A 22,613-nucleotide genomic window follows, 5' to 3' on the forward strand; every position below is an offset into this window, starting at 1 on the left:
CAATGTTTAGCCTAATGCTTAAATGTAAAAGACATCTATTTTTTCAAAACTTGCATCACATTATTTTTACACTTATTTATTTTACTTTTACTCATAAGTACCTCATCCTTAGTGAAATATTTGAAGAAAGTGATGGTGTTAAGCTCTAACACGTCACTGCAGACATAATTAAAACAGTTTAATGGTTAAATAAAGACACACAAATCTATGCGGAGATCATTTGACAACATTTTAAACATTTCTTTTATTCATGGTCAGCAACAATTTCATATTCTATGGCAGCCATAGTCAAGTATATGCTTAAAAATGCACATATCAACATAGACGAGTACCTTTTAACCAGATGAAGGAAGCGAAAAAAGAAAAAATGTCAACTCAAATGTCTGATTTGGGGGTTTTTTGACACTGATGACAATGTAGACAAAATAACTTAATGGCATTCTTGTCTATTTTAAAAAAAGATTTGAATATATATGCACTTTATGTCACATGAAGGAGCTGTTACACCATCCAAGGTTTTGTTGTGTTAACAGCTTTTCTGCAAACCTGCTTTACTGTCTTTCCAACAGATCTTTGACAGACGACTTTAAAAATATATACATTTGTGTTTGCTTTGCTTGCAGAATAGATGATTAAAGAAATGCCTAAGTACATTATATTGCTTTTAATTAAAAGAATAAAATTACAAAAAACAAAAAACCCTACACATACCTCAGTTTGATTGTACCCACAGTAACTGGATGATAAATGATATGTTCCTGTTTGACTGTGTCTTTTTTCACAGCAGACATTTGGAATTATCACAGTACCAAAAGCACCAAGCAGTAACTGAACAAACCAAGTCAGAAAATGAAATTCAGGTGTCATTAACTGTATAATTTTCACCTGTGATTTTCTCACTGTGACATGTCAAAATGTCTTTAGTGAAAACAGGCACATTTGACTACCTGCACCTCATTAGCGTTACCCAATCATTACAACACATTATACTTAATACAAGAGGACCAAAGCAAATACTTCTAACTTTGAAAGTGTTTTTTGTTAGAATATATGTTTGACATACGTTTAATTCTACTGTCCCTATTTTGTACAGCAGTATTTACATAGCATACCACAGGTCCACGAGAAACAATGGATAGTATTATTTTGTTTACATAGTATTTTATATGGGCAGTGGCCACCATGACCATGAGCCCAAAGAATGCATTTGTAAGTTAAAAAAATAAAAATATTACAAATTTGGTTGAACCGTAAGTAATTTTATCTTACCACTTTCACCAATAAAAGCTAATATCATTGACAATACAATGGTCTTATCAGTCATTACTTTCTCTTATTTGCATTCTTAATATCCTGTCATCCCATTTGAATTATGAAGCAAGCTCCAGTGTGACCACAGTAACAAAGAAGCTGAGACTCCAGGTCCGTGACGCAGAAGCGAAGCAGGTCTTTTGTCGCACTGGTCATGAACTGAGAGGGGAGGTGGTTCTTCAGGCTTCTGATCCATCAGTGCTTATGCCTGAATGTGGCCTCCACTTAAAAAAAAAGAAAGTCCAAAGTTAGGAAAGAAGATGTTCAGTTAACCCATAAAGACCAGTCAATTTGTATGACTGGTTTTTGTTGGTATTGTCATTAAAACTTTGAGTTGTTGACATATGTAAACTGCCATGATGTACTTTATGTTCAGCGCTAATTAGCATGTATGCTAACACGTGCCCCAAGAACACAGTAAATATAATAATAATGGATACTTTATTGATCCCCATGGGGAAATTACTTGTTTTTCTCTGCATTTGACCCATTCACTCAGTGAAGCAGTGGGCAGCCCACTAAGCAGGCGCCCGGGGAGCAGTGTGTAGGGACGGTACCTTGCTCAGGGGTACCTCAGGGTAGCCGTTAAGTGGATTCGAACCGCCGACCTTCCGATCATGGGGCGACCACTTTACCTACTGAGCTATCCCTGCCCCAATATGCAGTTATTATTACTGTCAGTCAGTTAACACGACAACACATCTACTTATTAGACTACTAATGTTAACATACAAACTTTGGACTTTAAGGAAAATTCAGCTTTTTCTACACACTTTGGCCTTTCATCAATATATAAATGACAAGTCACTCAAAACTTTATAAAAACTTGTTGACATCAGACAGTGCACCATGTTGTATTATATATTTTATTATATTGTATTATTGTATTATACTTTGGTTTTTCTTGGTTGTGCCTGATGCTGCTTTTTGTATTTTTGTATGCATGGAGATATTTTCAAAAACAAAGCGGAAAATCACTGTTTTTAAAAAAAAATACCCATGTATGTGTATCCATAAACTAGAAGGATACATTTGTGGAAATGAGTACACTAACTAGTGTGTTTGAAACTTTCATAAATGAAATGCTAGAGTATCTGTGATATGCACAAAGCTTTTTTACTAATACTAATATTTCTGAGGATTTTGTTTTTTACCTTCTTTACACAATTTATGTAAAGAAAACACAATTTCTTAAAATGAAGGCTTGGTCCTTCTCAAGCTGTAAAATCAAACACTAGCAAATAATGCCAAAAAGTCTGATGTGGCAGACTGGAACAATAATTTCAGACCAGAAAAGTTAAAAAAAATTTGGCCACCATGTTTATTCAAATACAAAGTTGATTTAGAAAAATGATACAAACCAATAAGCTTACCTGAAAACTGTTTCTAAAACTGAGAATCACAGCCCACACAGATGTAAAAGGGATGCAAAATAATTAGTCTACTCTTTTTATGAGTGTCTGGGAAGCATTCAAGCATCAAGGAAAAGCATGTTAACAGTCAAATTAACACAGAAATTGAACAAAGGCTATAGCAATGTACCTTTAACAAAATAAGTATGTACGATTTGGCAGGTGTTTTTGAGGGACCCGTCGCTGTCCATCTATCCATCCATCCATGCATTCATCCATGCATGGATGAAGATGCCTGAAGCACCTTGTTCAGGAGGCATCCATGAGGCTTCCTAGTCAAATACCCAAACCAGTCCACATCCTTTAGATCAGGGGTGTCAAACTCAAATAAACAGTGGGCCAAAATTCAAAATGGAACAAAGTCGCGAGCTAACATTAATATTTATTGAAAAAAAAATCTTCCTCCAGATATAAGAATGAATCTTTTCTTATGGACTCAAATAAGTTTTGCTGAAAAACTGAATATGGAACAAGCAAAGCATAATACTAAACAATATATATATATTAGCTGTATAATACCAGTAGGCCAGCTCTAATAGTAATTTGGTATGGCTTCGCGGGCCAAATGTAATTAGGCTGCAGGCCAAATTTGGCCCGCGGGCCAGAGTTTGACACCTATGCTTTAGATGTAGAAGAGAAGAATTCTCTCTTGCATGACTTAACTCATCATCCCATCTCTGAGGTTGAGTCCAGCCAACCTTCACAGGAAACTAATTTCCACAGCTTTTATATGCAGTCTCATTCATTCAATCACTACACAAAGATTGTGGCCATGGTTGAACATAGATCAACTGGTAAATTGCTTTCACCTTTCTTCACCATAACAGATTACAACCTTTGCATCATTGCTGATCCTGCACCAATCTCTCTGTCAGTCCACTCTCCCTTCACATGTGAATTTGGCCTGGAGTACTTCCACTTGGACAAGTAACTCATCTCAGACTTTGAGTGGGTACTCCACCCTTTTCCAGGTGAGAACTGTACCCTTGGGCTTAAAGGTGGTAATTCCCATTCCTGCCACTGCACACACGGCTGAAAATTGCCCTAGTGTAAGCTGATGAAGCCACATAATGAAACCAACATAAACACATCATCCTCAAATGGTAAAGATGAGATCCTGAGGCTGTGATCAAATGCTTTCTCTAGATCTAAGTCCTTCTCGAGCAGTCTGGCATAGGCCTTCTTTGGAAGGCTGAGAAGTGTGATCCATGCAACCCTCTGGTTACCCTTCTCAAAAAGGAGAGCCATCACCCCCAGTCTGCCAATCCAGAGCCACAGCCCCAAACACATTTCAGAGACATGTCAACTAAGACAGGCCCACAACACCTAGAGCCTTAATTAATTCAGCACAAATCTTGTTAGGTGGACAAGATTGGTGTCCATCTGCATACAGGTTTCTGTTCAGTCCCATTACCCACTGCAAAGCTACATTACATTGACTTAGCAATGGTGGTGCAGATTTGGTCCGCTCATACTTAGTGTCCCCAGTCTCCCTCAGAAAGCTAACGTTTTGTTAGGTGGGAATTGAAGATTTCACGAACTGTGGCCTCTGTTTTAGCTCCCAGCTCAAACTCACTATACGTTTGGGTAAACCACGCCTGTCTAGCATCTTCCCCCATCGCCTGATCCAACTCTCCATCAAGTAATAATGATTTGACAGCGCAGCTCCATTACTTCACCGAATGTCCAAGATACATGGCCACAGATATGACTGAAGATCTATAATTACAAAATTGATTATCAACCTAATCTATCCCAATCCCACATGCACTTTTGAGCACCATATGCTAAAACATGGTGTTTGTTACAGACAAACTGTAGTTGGTGCTGTAATTAATAACGATCATTTAAATAACATGAAAAGCCATTTGCAAAAAAAGAAAAAGCAATAAATAGATTTTTAGTCTTACTTAGAATATAAAAGTCTTACTTGTATATTCCTGTGGGGACATCTGAGCACTCATGATATCATTGAAGTGCTTCAGCCAGTCCTGCTGGTCACTTTCTGTCTCGCAAGTAAACAGAAAGCAGCGGTCAGGTGTTTGTATGGTGATACCATATTCAAAGGCACCATTGCAGTGGGTGCCAGCAGGCAAGCCGGAGGAGGCACTGTAACCATAGTTCTTGTTCCCAAGGAAAACTTCACCTTTGGCAAAGGCATCCTTCACGTAGAGAATAAGAGAAAAAGAAGTCAGCTGTATAGACTTGTCATCATGTATATGAGAGTGTTGATTAAGAAATACACCCCTTATTTCTTTGGGAAGTAGGTGCAGCATTTTTTTTTTAAATGTGCACAAATATACATTGAAATACAGTATTTAAGGCAAAAACAGAGTTTCTACTATTCTAACAAGCTTGAAAGTCAATATTTCTATTCATTAACAGCCTGAAGTCTCTTAAGAATTCTCAAAGCTTTATTGTAATATCTTTATTTTCACTGCTTTTTGTTCTGTTATCTGATGAGGCGATTCCACATTGCCTCAGTGTTGAGAACCAGACTCTGCGAGGAGACCAGTCAATGACTAATAGTGTTCCTTTGTGCATTGTGCCAAAGAATGCCTTCTTGATAGCCTCATTTACACTGTGACCAGTTTTATTGAGGCTTCATCAAAAAGTAGATGGTTCAGCTGAAAGGCCAGATGCATGTTTCAGGTCCTGCATCAGATCTTGTTTTCTTGCTATTCCTGAACAACATGACTTTCAGATGCTGTTCATCTACTGTAGCTTGCTGCTTCGTCTTTTGTCAGGTTTCCTCAATTTCTTTAAGGACACACTGCACACCCGGTTGAGATATGTCGTGTTTACACCTAACAACTCTTAGTGCAAAAGTATAATATCATGCTTGTCAAACTGTGTTATCTGTGGCTTTTTTATGGGTTCAGTTAAAGAAATTGGAAAAAATCTTGTGTTTATGTGACAGGTAAAAGTGACTGAAGAAATGTGGTTCTCTATAATGAGTGGACACAAAGTTAGTTCATCCTATGAGTTAGGCCTTTTTTATGCTTGAATGATTCAAATGTAAGACTCTGATGGTCAGGTACAAAGACTGGCCTGAAAATGAGTGAAAAGTTCAAAGACATGCTATGAAACACCCTCAGAAAGCCGGAGAACTATTACTCAAGATAATATATAAAGAAATGTGAAGTTACTAAAGATTTTGCACAGTACTATAGGACAATAATCTGCTATCCTATAAACCAAATTATTTATTTTAGTATGTTATTATGATTCCAAATCGAAACGGTTTGTAATACTGTGTAACCAAGCATTTGCCCCACAGTAACAATATAAAGAGTAAAACAATGATTATATTTACACCTGGTCACTTTCAAGTGTTTGTGTTGTAGGTTTCAGTGATTCGTTTTGGGAGCAACAGTGATAAAGTGGCAATGTTTGTTATGTGAAAATGCAAAATTGGAAGAATATTTCAAATTTAGTTTATTTCCTCTTTTTTCTCTTCAAAATAAAAGCTCATTATTATCTGCATGTTTTCTTTTCTTCATCATCTTATTTTTTCCTCATCACCTATCTAAGAACGGGCATTTTGCTTCGCTTTTGTTTTTAAAGCTTTGCATTCACACAAATACAGCCTTTGAATTACGGCATAATGCTTTAAGGAAAGCACGTGGTAGAGGCCAAGGGAGTAAAATGTGCATCTTTCAACTGCAAGACATTCAGTTAATTTGCATATCTTAGCCACTTTAGGAACCCCAAGCCATCACCAGAAGTTTTCTGAAATGAAGCTGACCCTGTTTCAGATGCTTTGTTATGGGATTTAACATCACGATGGCTCTAAAGCACCTGAACTAAAAAGCAGCAAATCATTTCAGCCTCAGTTCAAAGCACTTGAACTGAGGCTGAGGAAAATTAGCATTTTTACTTAAAAAGTGTTTGAAATGTGTGATCTTGTGTCAAAGTTTGAGCTTGTAAAATATGGTGGTTTAAAACTACCATGTTTTGCAAAGCTCACACACACACACACACACACACACACACACACACACACACACACACACACACACACACACACACACACACACACACACACACACACACACACACACACACACACACACACACACACGCACAAGATTATCACTAGACTTCCTCTTTCTTTCATCTTCTAGATTTCCTTGTCTCTCTTGGGGTAAGTTGGACAATTCAGGAACTTCTATACGTCTATAATTATTACACCTTTCCACTGAACTATTGCGTCACCAGCAACACTTAGATAATCTGCTTTGGTTATCTAATGTTTTTAACTCAGACTTGGGCAATCTGAGCTACCCCCTCTTAAGGTCTTTGGCCAAGTCTGTATGATAATAAAATTGTCTGTAATCATTCAGGATTTTCTCAAACAACATCTCAGCATTACTCAACATCAGCTATCTGATAAAATAGGGTGTCTGCACACAGCGTTGTGTGTAGAAGTGTCAGTGTAGCACATTCCAGGCTGCATCAAGGCACCTCTGTGCTCCACAATTTGTGGTCAGAGTGAACCAACCACATGCCTAAAATACAGCAGTCTTTCAGATGTGTGCAGGTCTTTGTAAAGAAGACATACCAGTGGATCTTTGAAGTACATGAGCCGCCTTTGGTCCAGTGTAAACCAGCGTTTCTTGAAACCTTCTGTTTGCTATGTAGACAAAGAGGCAGACGAGTGAGTAAGACAGACAAAGACTGAGAAAGACTGCACAAAGATACAATGCAGCATTGTGCTTTTAAATAAGAAAAGTGAGTCTGTCCCGTTTGTGTAGTCTTGCAAGACTGTAAGTTCCGACACTTCAAAACAAGGTCTTCAAATTTAGTCCGACCAATAGTCTATGATATGCAATATATAAAAATGGAGCTGTTACTCATTGGAGACGAATCATGTCAGCTGTAAACAAATTTGTATCAAATACGACATTTAAATACTGAAAATTGATGGAAACCGTAAGAGCATGCAATGACTGTTTTTATCCCAACTGTGCAGGGTATTTTACTTTTCATGAATGAGGGGTGTAGCCTGCTTTCGTATCTGTGATTTAGCCATGAATGTGCGTTAAAGCTGATCTCAAGATTTCAACGGTGATATGAAAGCATTCCTTATTGTTAGGCACTTAACATTGTCAAACAGGTTTCCTCTTGACAACTCCCATCTGAATGTTTATCGCACTTCTCTCATAGCACTCATGTTTAATTTGAAAACTTGTCACGGCTGAAACTTTACACGAGTGCTGCATTTTCAAATCCACTGTGAAAGCAGCTATCGAAGAAAAGCGAAGCACGGCACCTTTGGAGAGTTTACTGAAGTGCACAAGCAGCTTGAGCTCTTTTCAAATAATCAGGACGCTCAGGTCCCCGACTGCTGCCAAACTGTGCTCGTAAAAGTGTTTGATATTGTCATTGTGCTGAACAACTGACTGTTCCCTTCTCATTTTGCAAGCCGACTCCTTCCACAAGGAAGGAAATGAATTATGACATCTAGTAAATCAGCCCAACGCAGCAAGTTGGTGCCTTCTTTCATCTCTCAGCCCGACAGACCAAGATTAAACCGAGTGTTTGCGTTTGCATGCCTCTGAATGCAGAGTCGCTCGTTTCGCGGAGGATCAGGTTGCTGTTTCCTGTGCAGGTACTTGTGTCTGAATGATTCCTCTGTGTGACAACAGCTGCCTGTCTGTGCAACCGTGTGTGAGTACGTGCCTGTGTACAAATCCCCTCTTTGCACGTCTGTGTTTCATGTGTGCATTTGACACCTGGGAATTTAGTCCAGCCTCAGCTGGAAGCCCTTCATTCCCTGTCGCACAGATGCAAGTAGGTGCTCTCAGCTGTCACTCAGCCTGTTAGGCAGAGGTGAAAGGCAGACGCGCTGACGGCTCAGCTCGTTAGCCTATTATCCCAGCTCCTATTCAATTAACGATGGGAGAGTGAGAGCTGGGATCACTGAAGATTTAAAGGAAGGAACTGTGTCTGACTTGTTGAACAGAAAGTTTGTCTCGATCCTGGTTTAGTACTCAAATTTGGCTGAGGTATTTATTTTGCTAAATTCAATAAATAAGGGATTTTAACATTTTTCCCTTTATAGGTAACATCAGAATTGCCACATTAAGAAGTTATCTATAATAGAGATCTCTTCTAGATTATTTAAACTGAAAATCTTGTTTTAAAGTGGTAACCATCTAGGCACTGCAGTTGCATCATTACTACATGACTACTAAAAGAACACCACCTGACATTTGCCGGCTGTAAATAGGATTTTTACCGAGCCTGCCTCTGTGTTAAGATGTATGCATAGCTCCAGAGGAGGTCGTTTCCTGATTCACCACAACAAATCACCTCCCTCCATCTCACCCTATCTCCATCACCCTCATCTGTCACACTAATAATGTCTTTTTTTATTCATTCTGTCTCCTGCACATACCTCCACCTCTTCAGGCTGTCTTCGACTTGCTCTCTACTCTCACAAACATTATAGTCCACGTGGACTCCTACCTGGCCTGATTTGTCAACCTATCCATCATTACTGCAAACACGAAGGGGCTCAGAGAATATCCCTGATGTAATCCCACTCCTACCTTTAACCCATCTGTCACTCCTACTGTCCTGTGCTGTCCTCACACATGTCCTGCACCAGCCTAACAAATCTCTCCGCTACTCCTGACTTCCTCATGCAGTAGAAGTTCCTCTCTTGGGACCTTCATAGCACATAATCACATGCTTTCTCTAGATTCCAGGAGAGGTCTGGTTATCAGCAATAAATGATGGCTGGATAGCAATGACAAATCTGAAGCCATTTTAAAGACAGATTTAGGGAAGTCCCACACTTGGTCATCAGAGTGTGACATTATGACCATAAGGAGTGCTTCCCAAACCTTCCTATGTGAGGAGGTGGGACTGAGAGTATTCTCGCTATTGCGGAGACAGATGCATTAGGGCGTCTACATAACCTTGTCTGTATCTCTGGCAAAATGGCAGGCTTGCTGATTATGGCTCAGAGAAATGTATATAATTTGTAGGCTGATGTAATGGTATAAAGCACAGTTCCTACTACCTACGTGAGAGCTATTAACAAGTAAAGTACAGTGGATTTAATGTAGATTATTAACCGGGTCTATTGACCCACTGTTGAGACAAAAACTGCAAGCATGTGGTTAAAAAAATAAGAAACAGCAGACACCACCAACACCAAGTATACAGCTCTTCCTTATTTTTAAGTATATTTAGCAAAATCTGCTTTTATTCTTTTGTTGTTCTTGTTTTTTTTTAATGAATTGTAAGGTTTTTTTCAGTATCTCTAAATCTACATTTTTTGACTTGTGGAAAATATCCCCGTGTGTTTGAGACTGCCACTGTAAGGGTCAGTGGCTGCATTGAGAAATAGAAGGAAATGGAAAGGCTAAATAAAGCAAAAAGAGGTATGAATCCATAAATGTTTACTTGCCCTGGGACCTGTCTTTTCCATATATCCTTCCTTGATAAAGTTTCGGGTAAGTCTGGGTACCAGCTAAGAGCAACAAGCAAAAAGAAAAAACAATGGGATTAAAAATAAAGAATATTATAAGAATATTATTGTTTTAGTGTAATGGAGTTCTACACTTCAGACATAATATTCATGAGCCTGCCTATTAAAAGAAACCTAAAAACAATGTAAATATTTATTTTAAGGTAGGTGGGCGTGCATGTGTGTGTTTACCTCAGCATCGGTTGCCCCGGGAAAGGCCACCTTTAGATAGTGAAGCTGAACAGCACGAATTGAATTAAACCAGTCTACAATCTCCTGAAAGGTTATAGGATAAAAAAGACAGTATTTAGTTCTTACTCTATTTTTCTTGTCGTTGTCATTTAGAAAAGAGGAGGTACATTTTTTATTTTTTGGACCAAATTATAGGAAAATCCAGGAACAGTTAAAGCCAAAAATGTTAACCTCACTGACTATAGGATGATTATCGCCCTCATTATGACATGAAATGGTTTGTCAAATCCAGTTTTGAAGCCTCTACTTTGAGATTTTGCCTTTTTGATGTGTTGAGTCAAAAGTGAACAAGTCTGAAGCAGAGTGTGAGGGGCAAGTGTTTAGCTAATGCTTGCAAGCTTTGTTAGCACCTATCCATTTGTTAAGTCTAATGGCATCAACAATTTCTGGGTCCAATGCTAACTCTGGCAGTAAGAAGCTAGCAGGTGGTTACCTAGCTAGTTTTAACCTAAAGATGATATACCATGTTATGACTGAACTATTTCTAAAGAAAAAAAACCCCCCACAAAACCCCCCTAAAACCTATGGCTCTGCTTTCACTTTGGACATAGGCGAAGAAGACTAAATACCAGCAATGTTTGGAGGATTAGTGAAGTTGGGCTTGTTGGCATATAATCTAAGCTACAACATGCTAAAAAGATGAAAGCCTCTAGCTGAACTGAACAGATGTCTGTCTGTTAGTACAATAACTGTAACTACATTAAAATTATCCAAAATACACCAACTGAGCACAAATAGTTCAGTTTAGCGACAGTTGGCATATATAATAGCTATTAGGTAGCTACTGGCTGTGTGAATCTACCTGTTAGCCAAAACCCAAATGAAATAGCTGAGTTATATAAAACATAGTTGTGACATGTGTACATTTGTTATTATGAGGAATAAAAGCACTATAAGGTTTTATAGCTGTAGAGAAATCAGTAAAACACTTCAGGAAAGCACACTGAAGACAGTTTTACTAGCATTTACCTGTTTGCCACTGTTTACCACGTGGATTTTCCTTCTTTGTACTTTGTATCATTATTTTTTTCAATTTTTATCTTTTATATGTTTTCAGATATAAATATATATATGAGTAATATATGAGTTTTCTTATGCCAAAATGTGCAATATTATGTATAGACTGGAACAATGACTTTCCAAATCAGAAGGGATTTTATGATAGTGATGTGATTTTGCAGGAGACTCGAGTCAGCTACAAATAACTCCTCGGCCTGATGGCAGTTCTGAACTGCTCCATAGTTTCAATGTGGTCTGAGTGACACAGAATAATGGATGCCATGCTTCAATGTCATCTGCAAATGGATTCCGTCAGCCTGCACAAATTGGTACAGATGGTTTTGTAAAGGTTTGGAGACTCTCCCCCGATGACAAGAGCCAGGTAGTTTCGAACACGTCTGTCTCTGTGACAGATGACAAATATCCGATACCACCTTCTGCTGTTTAAATTAGTGGACAGTCAAGAATACACAAAAAAGCTTTAGATTTTCTGTAAGAAAGGTATTGTATTCATTCAGTCTGAGAGGTTCACACTGCTTCAGTGCAAAATTCCTCACTATTTCTCCTTAGGACTTTTACTACATGCTGATTGATTATAAAACAGCGATTACAGAAATGCAGACCTTGCCATTGTCATGGTAGACAAACATATTTCGGGTGCTGTAGTCTTTGAGGTAAGTAATCTGCAGGCCGTTGGTGTTTCCTATCTTCTCTGGCTGGAAGGTTGCATTGATGCTGTCCACCTTTATCAGTGCTTTGGGCTCCTTAGCCTGCAGGAAACAAGAGGGAAATGACTGTGTATTTGTATGAAATGCAGCAGTTTGCATAGATAGATAGATCTCATAATAAGCCATGGTTAGAGCTGTTTGACCTATTATTTCCACATGTTTTATGCTGTTTAACATAATAATTAACATGATTAATTGAAATATAAGATTTTCTAACCAAGGCTGTTGTTACATGCTCCTGCTATATGTGTAAAAATATGCCTAATGCATCTTGTGGACACACTCTGATAAATTACTACAGTGAAATTAATTTGGGATTCAGGGAGTGAAGTGCTACAAAAAAGTGTTGCTATCTCAAATCATAAATATATAGAGCACATGAAAATCCACTCTTTTTAATCATGTTTTATAGAAAAGGCCTCAGAGATTCCAAAAAGAAATAATCCTGCAATTTTCTTTTGTGGTCTTCAATGACTAAACATTTCTCTCTGGGACAATCACACTTTTACGGTTTTGAACAGGTGTGGTAATAAAAATAATAACTTTTTTTCATCACTGCTTAACCAGAAAAAATGTATATTGATGCAGTGAGTATCTGATTGGCATCACACCCTAAGCCTGTATTTTGTGTTGTGTCACTGCATTCAAAGCTATTATCTACACATCGGTCCGCATCACTGATAACCATCATCTCTAAGACCGACACTAATCCCAGCAAACATGTTTGTGGATGCTGTGCTTTAATCTTCCCTGACTTGAATTTAGATGGGCATCTTTAGAAGCCGAATCTATGTCCGTTCTTTTGTCCTTGCCTTTCACAAAGAACAAATACAGCTATGGTTATTTATGAAAGATTTGACAGTTGATGACAATTTCCCTACTTGGTTTGGGTTTTGCCTCTTGAGCATGATAAATCAGCAAGAAATGTGAAACTGGCTGAGGAGCAGCCAGTTGGAGCTGAACATTTTGCATACCTCAAGCTTTTCCTGAGTTCCAACCAACCTAACAGCATAGAAAATCTAAAAAGAAATCTAATGACACTTTTACCTTTACTACTTCTCACACTGCATGAGATTTGTTTTTTAATTGTTTGCTATAGCATATTCAGCATGGCACCTACTTTCCCCCCAAAAAATATATTATTCCCTCTTCCCCTGAGCTGGTTTACTGTGACAAACAAAGTGCTCCCAGTGCTTCAAGGCCTAATTGGTTTGGGTGGTGTACAGCTTAGTGAATCAGCCACACTGACAGAGAGGACAGACTGTTGGTTAAGCTTGTCTGAGCACGCTTGAATGCAGCAGAGGGTGCAAGTACTTATTTTGCTCTCTCTTGGTAGGTATACATAATTAATAAGAGTGTGTATAACAAAATACTGCATTTGTGTTGTGGTATTATGAATGGGAATTGGTACCTGCAAGAGCCTTGTCATAAAAAATTCTTACATCATATTTGGTAAAATACTTCAGAGTCCCCTCCGTCTCTGAAAGGACAAATCGTCTGCTGAGGAACTGCCCGTTGTCCCGCCCTCTCTTCATCAACATGCCATCTCTTATTCCTGCAGGAAGCCAACAAGGTCAATCATGAATTTGAATTTGTTATAACACAGAGGCGGTTTGTGTCATTATACACCTGTGCACTCACTTTCTTCATAAGTGAAGTTTCCAGGCTCAGAGAACTCCCTCCTTTGGTACTTTGCTCGTATCCACTGCTCCCTCAACACCCTGAGCACACAGATGAAGTGTAAACAGAACTCGCTTGCAAAGCTTGTGCTTGTGCAATAAAAGCACACTAATAGTCCTGTGTATTTTGTGAACAGTAAACACAACACCAAAAATGAAAACCAATTCAGATACACGAGAGACTCACAAAACAGTCCTTTTTAATATTCCTACTTTATGTGAACTGCATGCCTAAACAGTGACATTTAAAGTCTTTAGAAAGATGACTCTGGCAGCATCTTCTTTCAGCTTGTTAAATTGCAACTATCCTGCAGTTATATATCCTGCAGAAATTACATGCAGATTATTGCCTTTGCAAGTAGCATTGCACCTGCTGCGTTAGGCTGATAGACATGAACAGACACACGCCTGAGTGAAAACATCAATCCTGGTCTGACTGTAATTTACTGCATCAGTGTCAATTAGAACTTGCATATGCTACTTTAAGATGTACAGCAACACTGAGCAGGTTAAAGCATCCTAAAAATCTCCAAATGAATACATAAAAGGATATCGGCAAAATGTTAGCATTTTCCATTAGCAAAATGCTAAGGCCAAATATTGAGGATCATTTTACTCATAAATCATAGAAAGCTATCGAAGGCTTCAGTCACACCAGAGTCAAAATAGGACAGCAACCTCCGCAGCTGGGAATGATTGTGAGTACTTGCAGCTGCCAACTGAGCGCCCAAAACATGAGGCTGCAGGGCTTCAACCACTGAGCGAACATTTGTGGTTACAGGGCACCTGATTTCCAGCCTGTTTCAGTCAGTCTCAGACTGATTACAGTCACTCTCAGATAGGTCTGCAATTAATTGCTATCTAATTTAAAAACAATAAAAGCAATAATGTGTGTGATAGTTCCCACTAGGAGTGTTTATTTATTTGGCATTAGAATGAGTTATCAAAAAGGATGTGCAATCGGCACGCCTGGATGGCTCAACGTTGTGAGCGCAGTGCCAAAACCTTTACTCTGTAATAATCTGTTTGGCACAAGCCCCACATATTCCAAAAACAATAATACCAGAATGTTTATTGAAACACAGCAGAATTGAAATGAAGTTATTTCATTTTTAACCTTAATTTATATTTTATTCCTTCCTAGTTAAATTTACCCTTATTCATAGCCTTTTCCTTTTTTTTCTTTAGGTCACGAGCAGTTGTCCAAGCATTTCACTACATATCGTACTGTGTATGACTGTGTACGTGACAAATAAAATTTGAATTTGAATTTGAAGTTAACGCTGTGTCTGAGGGAGGAGGACAATCCTGACAAAAGATGCATACAAGAATACAGCCTGTTTTCCTTTCCACAGTGAGCAGAGATGCCAGTATTTCAGGCTTTTAGTCACATTTTTACAGAGATTAGTACATAATGAAAACATCTCCCCATCTTTTCTCAACGCAAACACAGAGCAACATTCATCTTTCTTTCAATTCCCTTGAAAAGGCGCATATTACACAATATATGTTTGTAGCTATTAATGGGTCTGTGTTAGTGTGCTACAATAATGTGTAAATGTTGCAAAATGTTAGGGGTGGTTAAATTCATATGTGTAGCATTCGAGTAATCTCGATATAGGGAATGGGACATCGTGTTATATTTACAACAGCAGATATTTGGAGTTTGAAAACTAACAAATATGTGACAATAGCTCTGTAACATGTTTTACAACATCATGGGCCACAGTGAATGATGGCCAGTTTATGGTTTAGCGTTTCACTCAGGAGCGTGGCTGTTCCTCTCTATCAGCCCATCACAGTGCCTGCCTAGACTATGGGATGTGAGACATCAGCCTCATTGCATATTTATACTTGAAAGAAAAATGGTGCAATACTTGGCTCCATTTTGAGCACCAAATTTAGAATTCCCTAGGCAGATATCTGGTTATTATTTAAATAAACTAGCTGCATGTGTTTGTTTATAAATGTATAAATTTGCCCAGCTTAAATCTGGCACAGCCTGTGGCTGAGAAAGTCACACATGAGCGTGGATAACCACTGACGACGAGTCCATACCGGCTCCTGTAAAGCGCTACTGACTGTAGATATAGATGCCAACAGAATTCGAACAGAAGGCAACACATTTTTTCTTAGTTAATTGCAGAATAATTGCGAACAGAATGTAAGTGCCAAGTTGACCAGTTCACTTAAAAACTAGCAGACTAACTCCATTTTATTGCCATGTTATTCCAGTTTCACCGTCATCTTGACCCACCAAAGTCAGTTTGACGACAGCAACTGACTATGAGTGGTCTCAGACTTGGACTCCATCTTTAAAGCAACATTTCAAAGGCAAGGAGACTGCAAGAGTTTCAGTAATTTGGTCACAGATTGGTCTCCAGCCGCTATCTTCCACTATATTCTAAATGACATAATGAATTTGCAAAGATCCCACTGTCAAAGGATACCCATGAAGAACTAAGCGCTGTAACATTAGAATCACAGAAGAAAACATATGTAAACGCAGGCGTCTTAAAGATAGCAGCAAAAAGAGTGGAAATAATTTACCACCTATTTAAGAGATATTGTCTGTGTTAGGCTGAGGACAGAGCAATATTTTGGTCAAGAGTAACTGATTCACAGCAGAAAGCCGACAAAAACATAACAAAGCCAAAAGTAAATAAAAGTATTGATGCAACTACCACCCTGCATAATAACTTTATTACATTGATGCAGTGCTGACTGAAACAATTACACAATTCACCGAAACAGATCAAATGGATTTAGACTCTCCACCTACTTTTATTCTATGCTAATAAAAATAAATGCTGTTAGGATTCTCTGTATCCTGTGGATTATCACTGCAGAGCAAAGGCTAGATTAGATAATTACAACCGGTCCAAGAAATAAATCAATTTAACCCCATATATGTCGCAGGAAAATGACTCAACAGGGTCAAACTAAAGGCTGAATATCTGGCCTGAGTTTTATACATAAGCTAAGTACTGAACTTACTTCAAAAAAGAAAAGAAAAAGACAGCAGCGCTGTAAACAACGGTAGACTGGTGGGTAATAAGCGAATGAATAATACAGAAAACAGAGATTGGAGACAGGAAACTGTTCTTGAAGTATAGAGAGAGATAGAGAGAGAGCTAGCTGTGCATGAAGTGTGATTTTAATAGTCGTGGAAGCAAAACAGCAAAATTCATGACGACATTGATCGAATGTGAAGCGCAGTTTGCTGCTTCTTTTGCTGCTGGCTCGGTGAATTTTGGTTGGAGAGAGACAAAACCTGCAGCTCAGAATCAGCGCAAAAAGACGTAATCACAGCGCGGACCGGACGCATCAGAATCGCTAAGCTCCGACAGCGTGTCCGTCTACGGGCCGCCCGAGAAAGACAAAGCTGATTCTGATGCGTCGGGTCCGTTCTGTGTTTACGTCTTCGTGTGGAATCCGTGTACGTGCTCTCATTTGCTGTTTGGTTGTTGTTGAAATGGTTTTGTGAGCTTTAATCTGAGAATCTGGCGTTTCTGGCAAAACACAGTTATATTTAAAAGTCGATTCAGGATTTAATGAATTGATATCGCTTTATTCAAGCTACTCACCTCCCACTTCCACCTGCACTTTCAACTGGACCACGGCCAATGAGAGAGGTCCCGCCCCTTACTATCTCTGATTGGTTTAGTCCACGATAGGGGCAAAATGTGTGTCTGTTGTTGACCACAGGGAAGATTGCAGATTTTTTTTTTTTTTTTTTTTGCTACCCGAACAGTTGGTCGCACAGGTGCAACCAAATATTTTTTTTAGTCGCACCACTGAAAAATTTGGTCGCACTCTAGAGCCCTGCAAGAGCTCCTGTAGATTTCAGCCACAGGAAGTGAATAGCTGTTCACTTTACACTGAAAGATTTCAAAGCTGAGCGTGTGGGGATAAAGTGCAACGTAACAACACGTCAGCTTTGCAGGGAAATGAGAACATGGATGTAAACAGTCAGCTCCATGTAAAGGTATTTATTGGGAGGAACCGTTTAAACTGTGTAATTATCAAGTTTATTGCATCCAATCACGGGCGAGTGTTTTGAGCATATCAGTGTTCCCCTTCTAGTCAATTATAGTTAATTAATTATAGTTAATACTTATAGTTTGGCTGGAAAACAGGAGATTTTTCTTTAAAGAAAAAAAAACACACTTAGGTCTAAAAAATAACTCATTGCATGCACATTTTTTCCAAAAACCTGTCCAAAATAAGTTATGTAAGTGTGATATATGTGTTACTATGGTTACTCACTGGCAGTCCTTGTGGGTTGGTTTGTAGTAATAGACTGGAACAGCGGCCTCATATTTGCTCTTCATGAGCTCATTGCCATTCTGTGCCATGAACTATGAAAACACACACACATACACATACATGACATAGACATATTATTTGAGGATGAATGACATCTTGGCAGAGCTATAGACAGTTTTACGGCTAAAGGACACATTTTCTCATCTCCTCAGCAGAAGCATTGAATTCCTAGAATAAATCTTCACTGATGTTACTGGGAACCGATTTCAGTTATGGGAAGATGACAGATGTGGCAACTATTTTAAGATAAAGATGTTCAGAGAACCCACATCCTTAATTATCTGATTTCCATGAATCCAGTATAAAAATGTTGTGGGCAGGAATGCAGTGTTTTGACATTCCCGAGGACTGATTTATCATAGTGATTTATAATAAAGCATTTTGAAGCAAAATTCTTGAAGCTAATTTTTTGTCTATTTAAAAATGTGGTTTTTGGTCGTCTAGGTTTGTGAAATGTGTATGTTAGATTCTTCTCAAAGTGAAAAGCCCACAGGTGAGCCCATCAAAGACTTGTGGCATCATACCTGATCTGGAGGCCAAAGCTTCTCTAAGAAAAAAGACTACACAGGTAAGTTCACCTTACTTCACAATGGGCATCGACCTAGCTCTGACAAAAAAAATGACTGGTTTCCATTAAGGATTACAAATAACTGCACAAACAGTGTAAATAAAACCCTCAATTGCTCATTTTAAAAGGTGATATCTTGGTTGGTATGATCAAAAATCACTGTATCATTATTAAGATCGTTTCAGGATACATGGAGATATACATGGGGGAAAAAAAAACCACGAGTACAAAACAAAAAACAACAAATAATGTATAATTAGGCTCTGGTCTAAGCATATAAGGAATAAGGAAACCACTTGGTAACTTTCGTTTCTTGAGAACAGGTGGTTGACCAGCCGTGGCTGGAGAAAAACAAGTAAAAAGAACCTCCAACTCATGGTCCTCCCAGCGGGACAGGGTCAGCGACTTGACCTTGCTGATGTCAGGAATGTTGCGGTGAATTCCAGAGCAGGCCAGGCAGATGAACACTCCCAGGGTGCAGGAGCCCCAATTAGGGTCTGCAGAGAGACAGATGGAGAGAACAGTTACAGTATGGTAGGGCACTACCTTTGTCAGACACAACAGACCGAATCTGAAGCTTCATCAGATATAAGAAAAGAGACAGTATGTCTATATTTGATAAGCTGGATTCACACAGCATCACTGCTCTTTTGTTTGTTTTCTACATGGGCTTTTTTAAATGACTTGTATGACTTCTTGACTAGCTGTCTGTCAATTTTTCCAACCAATACATTTACTGAAAAATGAATAGAAGCCTTAAGGCTAGTAAAAAACAAACCAGTCCAAAATGCACATTATTCTTACATTTTGAAAGCTAAATTTTAAAAAATATTTATTTTAAAAATCCAGGTTAACGTCTTTAAGTTGTCTTCTGTGGAATGTTTTCATACATGATTTTCATTCTTCCAGCTTGATAATTTATGTTTTATCTCCTTGAGATTTAAACGTAGCAAACAACTTTTAATGCATCACTGCTTAATAGCATAAGAAGATGGGGCTTCCTTTTCATTTTTGTTGTGACAGAGATTCTCAGTATGCCAATGTGCAGACTATATTTCAAGGTACCAACACAAGCTAGCAGTGCGTTGCTACATTTTAATAGTAATTTAAAGATTAACATAGCCACTGTGATGTCACCCTGAAAATCTATGGACATTTGATGCCCCAGTATTAGTGTTTTAGCCTTGCCATGTAGTTTTTGGGGGGGTTTGGGACAAGAAATAATCTAATTTGGGGGCGCTAAGTTAGCTAATGCTAGCAGACTTTGATTAGCAAGCTTCTAAGTATATGTGTGCTTTTCACAGGTACACACATCTACCTAAGTAACAGACAAATAAAGAAAGAAAGAAATCAAACAGCACAAAATATAGATGTAAGGTTCAGGTCAGTGACTCAGATTAGCAGAGGTAAAGCCTAGCAGCCAGCTATTAGCTACAAGAGCCTGTGTCAGCATCCACTTGTAATCTCAATGTGGCCACTCTTCAACTTAATCATTAAGAAAATCTAAATACGTGAGCTATTAAAAATAAATAAATAGAATTTGCCACCTTTAATTTGCTAGGAAAGAAAATTTACAGACCCAAACAGTCCTTTCTTTTGTGCCAGACTGTAGACATTGTTTTACAGTCATATTTGGCTCTTTAAATACTGTAAATTTAGGCACTTTAAACATAGGCGACATAAACTCTGCAAATATCAGCCAACACCTGTTGCAAGACCTAGACAGCTGACAGCTGGAAAATTTGAACATATAACAAACCAGTTATCACTACAACATGCCTCACACTTAAGGCTCACACTAAACAGGAGAAAGCATTTTGTCCAAATCAATACAAGCCTTATGTCGGCAAGCATATTGAAATCTCTGAGCTTCCAACCAGATAAATGGTACAAAGCGACAAGCCTGAAACCTATAAGGGCAATTTATCTGCCTCACCTCTAAACTCAAAGATACGAGAAACATTTTCTTTGCTCTGGCCACACCTGTCTTATCTTTCTGAGAACCTTTCGAATTTCCTAGTAACCAGCGCGAGGGAGGCTTGGTCTTATCAGTATAAATCACAGATGTCTGAGCAATGAGGGCAGTGTTTAATTTCCCAACCATAGAAGGCAGATTGGAATACAATGTGCCTGGCTGGTTAACTCATGCCTAATTTTTTGCAATGTTTCACAATGGGCAGACACAGCAGAGTAAAACGAAACCAGCCCACGTGCGCACGGGGCATCAGAAACATAAAGGGATTCCCTTTAGTCTCTAAAACTGAGGACACATAGTAAATATGCTTGAACGTAGCCAGAGCCGATGCTGGGAATCGGTAAAACCTGTCTTTGAGCAAGGAAGTTCCTCTCCAGCAATGCATGCCTGGCTTCTCAATAGTTTTTTTTTTTCACTATACAAAGATTAGGAAGCGAGATACTATCTCTCTTACATGTCTCCAGGGCATACATTCAGTGATTATTTTGGTTTTTTTCCTTCTGATGTACTGAAACACATTATGTGCTGTGCATGACGGCTCTCAGCATACTGTAACACATACAAAATGTAGTGCCAGCATGTTTGGGCAAAAATAACTTTGTGCCATTTTAACTGCCACAGCAGGTTATTTCTTCACACATGGATAGCTTGTATAACCTAAACTACTGCTCCACATTCCACACACTGACTAGATAATCTGTCAATCACGGAAGATGGCCTTACAGGCCTTCAGTTTCTCTTGGTTTTCTCATAGATACCTTTATATTTGCATCATCCAAAGGCAGAGGCCAGAGGTAATTATTTACCTACATTGTCTGCTGATCATTTCTTAGCACAAATAATCAGCCTAAAAATATATTTAACAAAGAAAAGTCCATTACAACAGCCCAAAAGAAAACCTATTGTTATTATTATCATTAATTATCCACTATCTACACATCTTATATACAGATATGGCCTCTTTATAATGGAGTTCCCCATATGTCCCCATTGTGTAAATAGTTTCTATTAAAAAACCTATAACCAACTAAAACAAAAAAGATCACGAAGAAGACCTCCACTGCTGAGCTCGAGTGGATAAGGGTGTGTGCAGGCCCTTGTACTGCATGTCGAGACATGATCAGCGCTGAACTTCTCTTCTCTTGGCTCCACCACATCGCTTCACTGCTTCAGCTGCGATCTTCTACACCTTCAGGGAAACTCCTCCCTCCGTTCCTAACTCACCTTGTTACACTTACAGTCAGAACAGCGCCGAGCATGCCTGGAACCCTTTGAAATATGTTAAAGGTCTAAGCAAGCATTTAATCCTATGCCGTAGTGACTGTAGCATAAAACGAAGGAGACATTAAGGTGCACTTTAAAAAACGGCTTTATCAGCAACGTTATCATAGATCCCGCATAGTCTGACTTTCCACTTTCTTCTCCCCCCCAACCTACCTGGTGCGCCACAGTCTGCGCAGGCGTCATTTCCAGGCTTCTGCAGGATCTCTCTGAAAGCTCGGGTCGATCTTTCATTTGCGGACATTTCAGCGAGCTGATCTGTTATTCCTCCGCTTTCAGAGAGCGGTAGAGACTGGGTTGGGGCGGCGAATAGCCAAAAAAACAGGGAGAGGTGTGTCTGCTTGGGTTTCACGCCCCTACTCGGGGTGCGGACAAGTCCGCACAGGTGGCCTCCTCAGCGCAGAGGTATGCCTCGCATTGAAGGGGATGAAAAAAGAAAAGAAAGAACGTGAACTTCAATGTCCTTCACAAAGTTTCCACAGCAAAAAGTCCCAGTATCTCTCTTTGTTTGCTGAGCCCAAAGCCCACTAGTGGCACTCTTCAGGTGCGTCTTCAGTCTGGGACTGGCTGAGCGGAGCGGATGGCATGAAACTCTA

The 22,613-nt window shown here is 39.0% G+C and overlaps 1 protein-coding gene across 1 annotated transcript; it reads right to left on the reverse strand.

Annotated features, from left to right (window-relative positions):
* Positions 1-216: 216 nt before the first annotated feature.
* Positions 217-22,596, reverse strand: LOC146707140 (arf-GAP with dual PH domain-containing protein 1). The gene is made up of 11 exons (XM_085458475.1): positions 22,174-22,596; positions 19,128-19,258; positions 18,134-18,225; positions 13,827-13,906; positions 13,628-13,740; positions 12,081-12,227; positions 10,399-10,482; positions 10,147-10,209; positions 7,288-7,359; positions 4,654-4,885; positions 217-1,535 (listed from the first exon to the last, which is right to left on the reverse strand). The coding sequence occupies exons 1-11, from the start codon at positions 22,259-22,261 to the stop codon at positions 1,507-1,509; spliced, it is 1,131 nt and encodes a 376-aa protein (XP_085314601.1). The 5' UTR covers positions 22,262-22,596; the 3' UTR covers positions 217-1,506.
* Between the last annotated feature and the right edge of the window lie 17 nt (positions 22,597-22,613).

The sequence above is a fragment of the Copadichromis virginalis genome, linkage group LG6 (genome assembly GCF_057382275.1).
Source record: "Copadichromis virginalis isolate Kocher_CV1m ecotype Utaka linkage group LG6, C_Virginalis_male_GT1.1, whole genome shotgun sequence".
Taxonomy (NCBI): domain Eukaryota; kingdom Metazoa; phylum Chordata; class Actinopteri; order Cichliformes; family Cichlidae; genus Copadichromis; species Copadichromis virginalis.

Bases quoted from the DNA above. Each gene is read 5' to 3' on its own strand.
- LOC146707140 (XM_085458475.1), bottom strand. From the start codon at position 22,261: ATGTCCGCAAATGAAAGATCGACCCGAGCTTTCAGAGAGATCCTGCAG. The intron at 13,741-13,826 runs GTGAGTGCACAG...GGCTTCCTGCAG, and splicing joins AAACTTCACTTATGAAGAAA to GAATAAGAGATGGCATGTTG. The intron at 7,360-10,146 runs GCAAGTAAACAT...TTGTCTACATAG, and splicing joins TGGAAAAGACAGGTCCCAGG to CAAACAGAAGGTTTCAAGAA.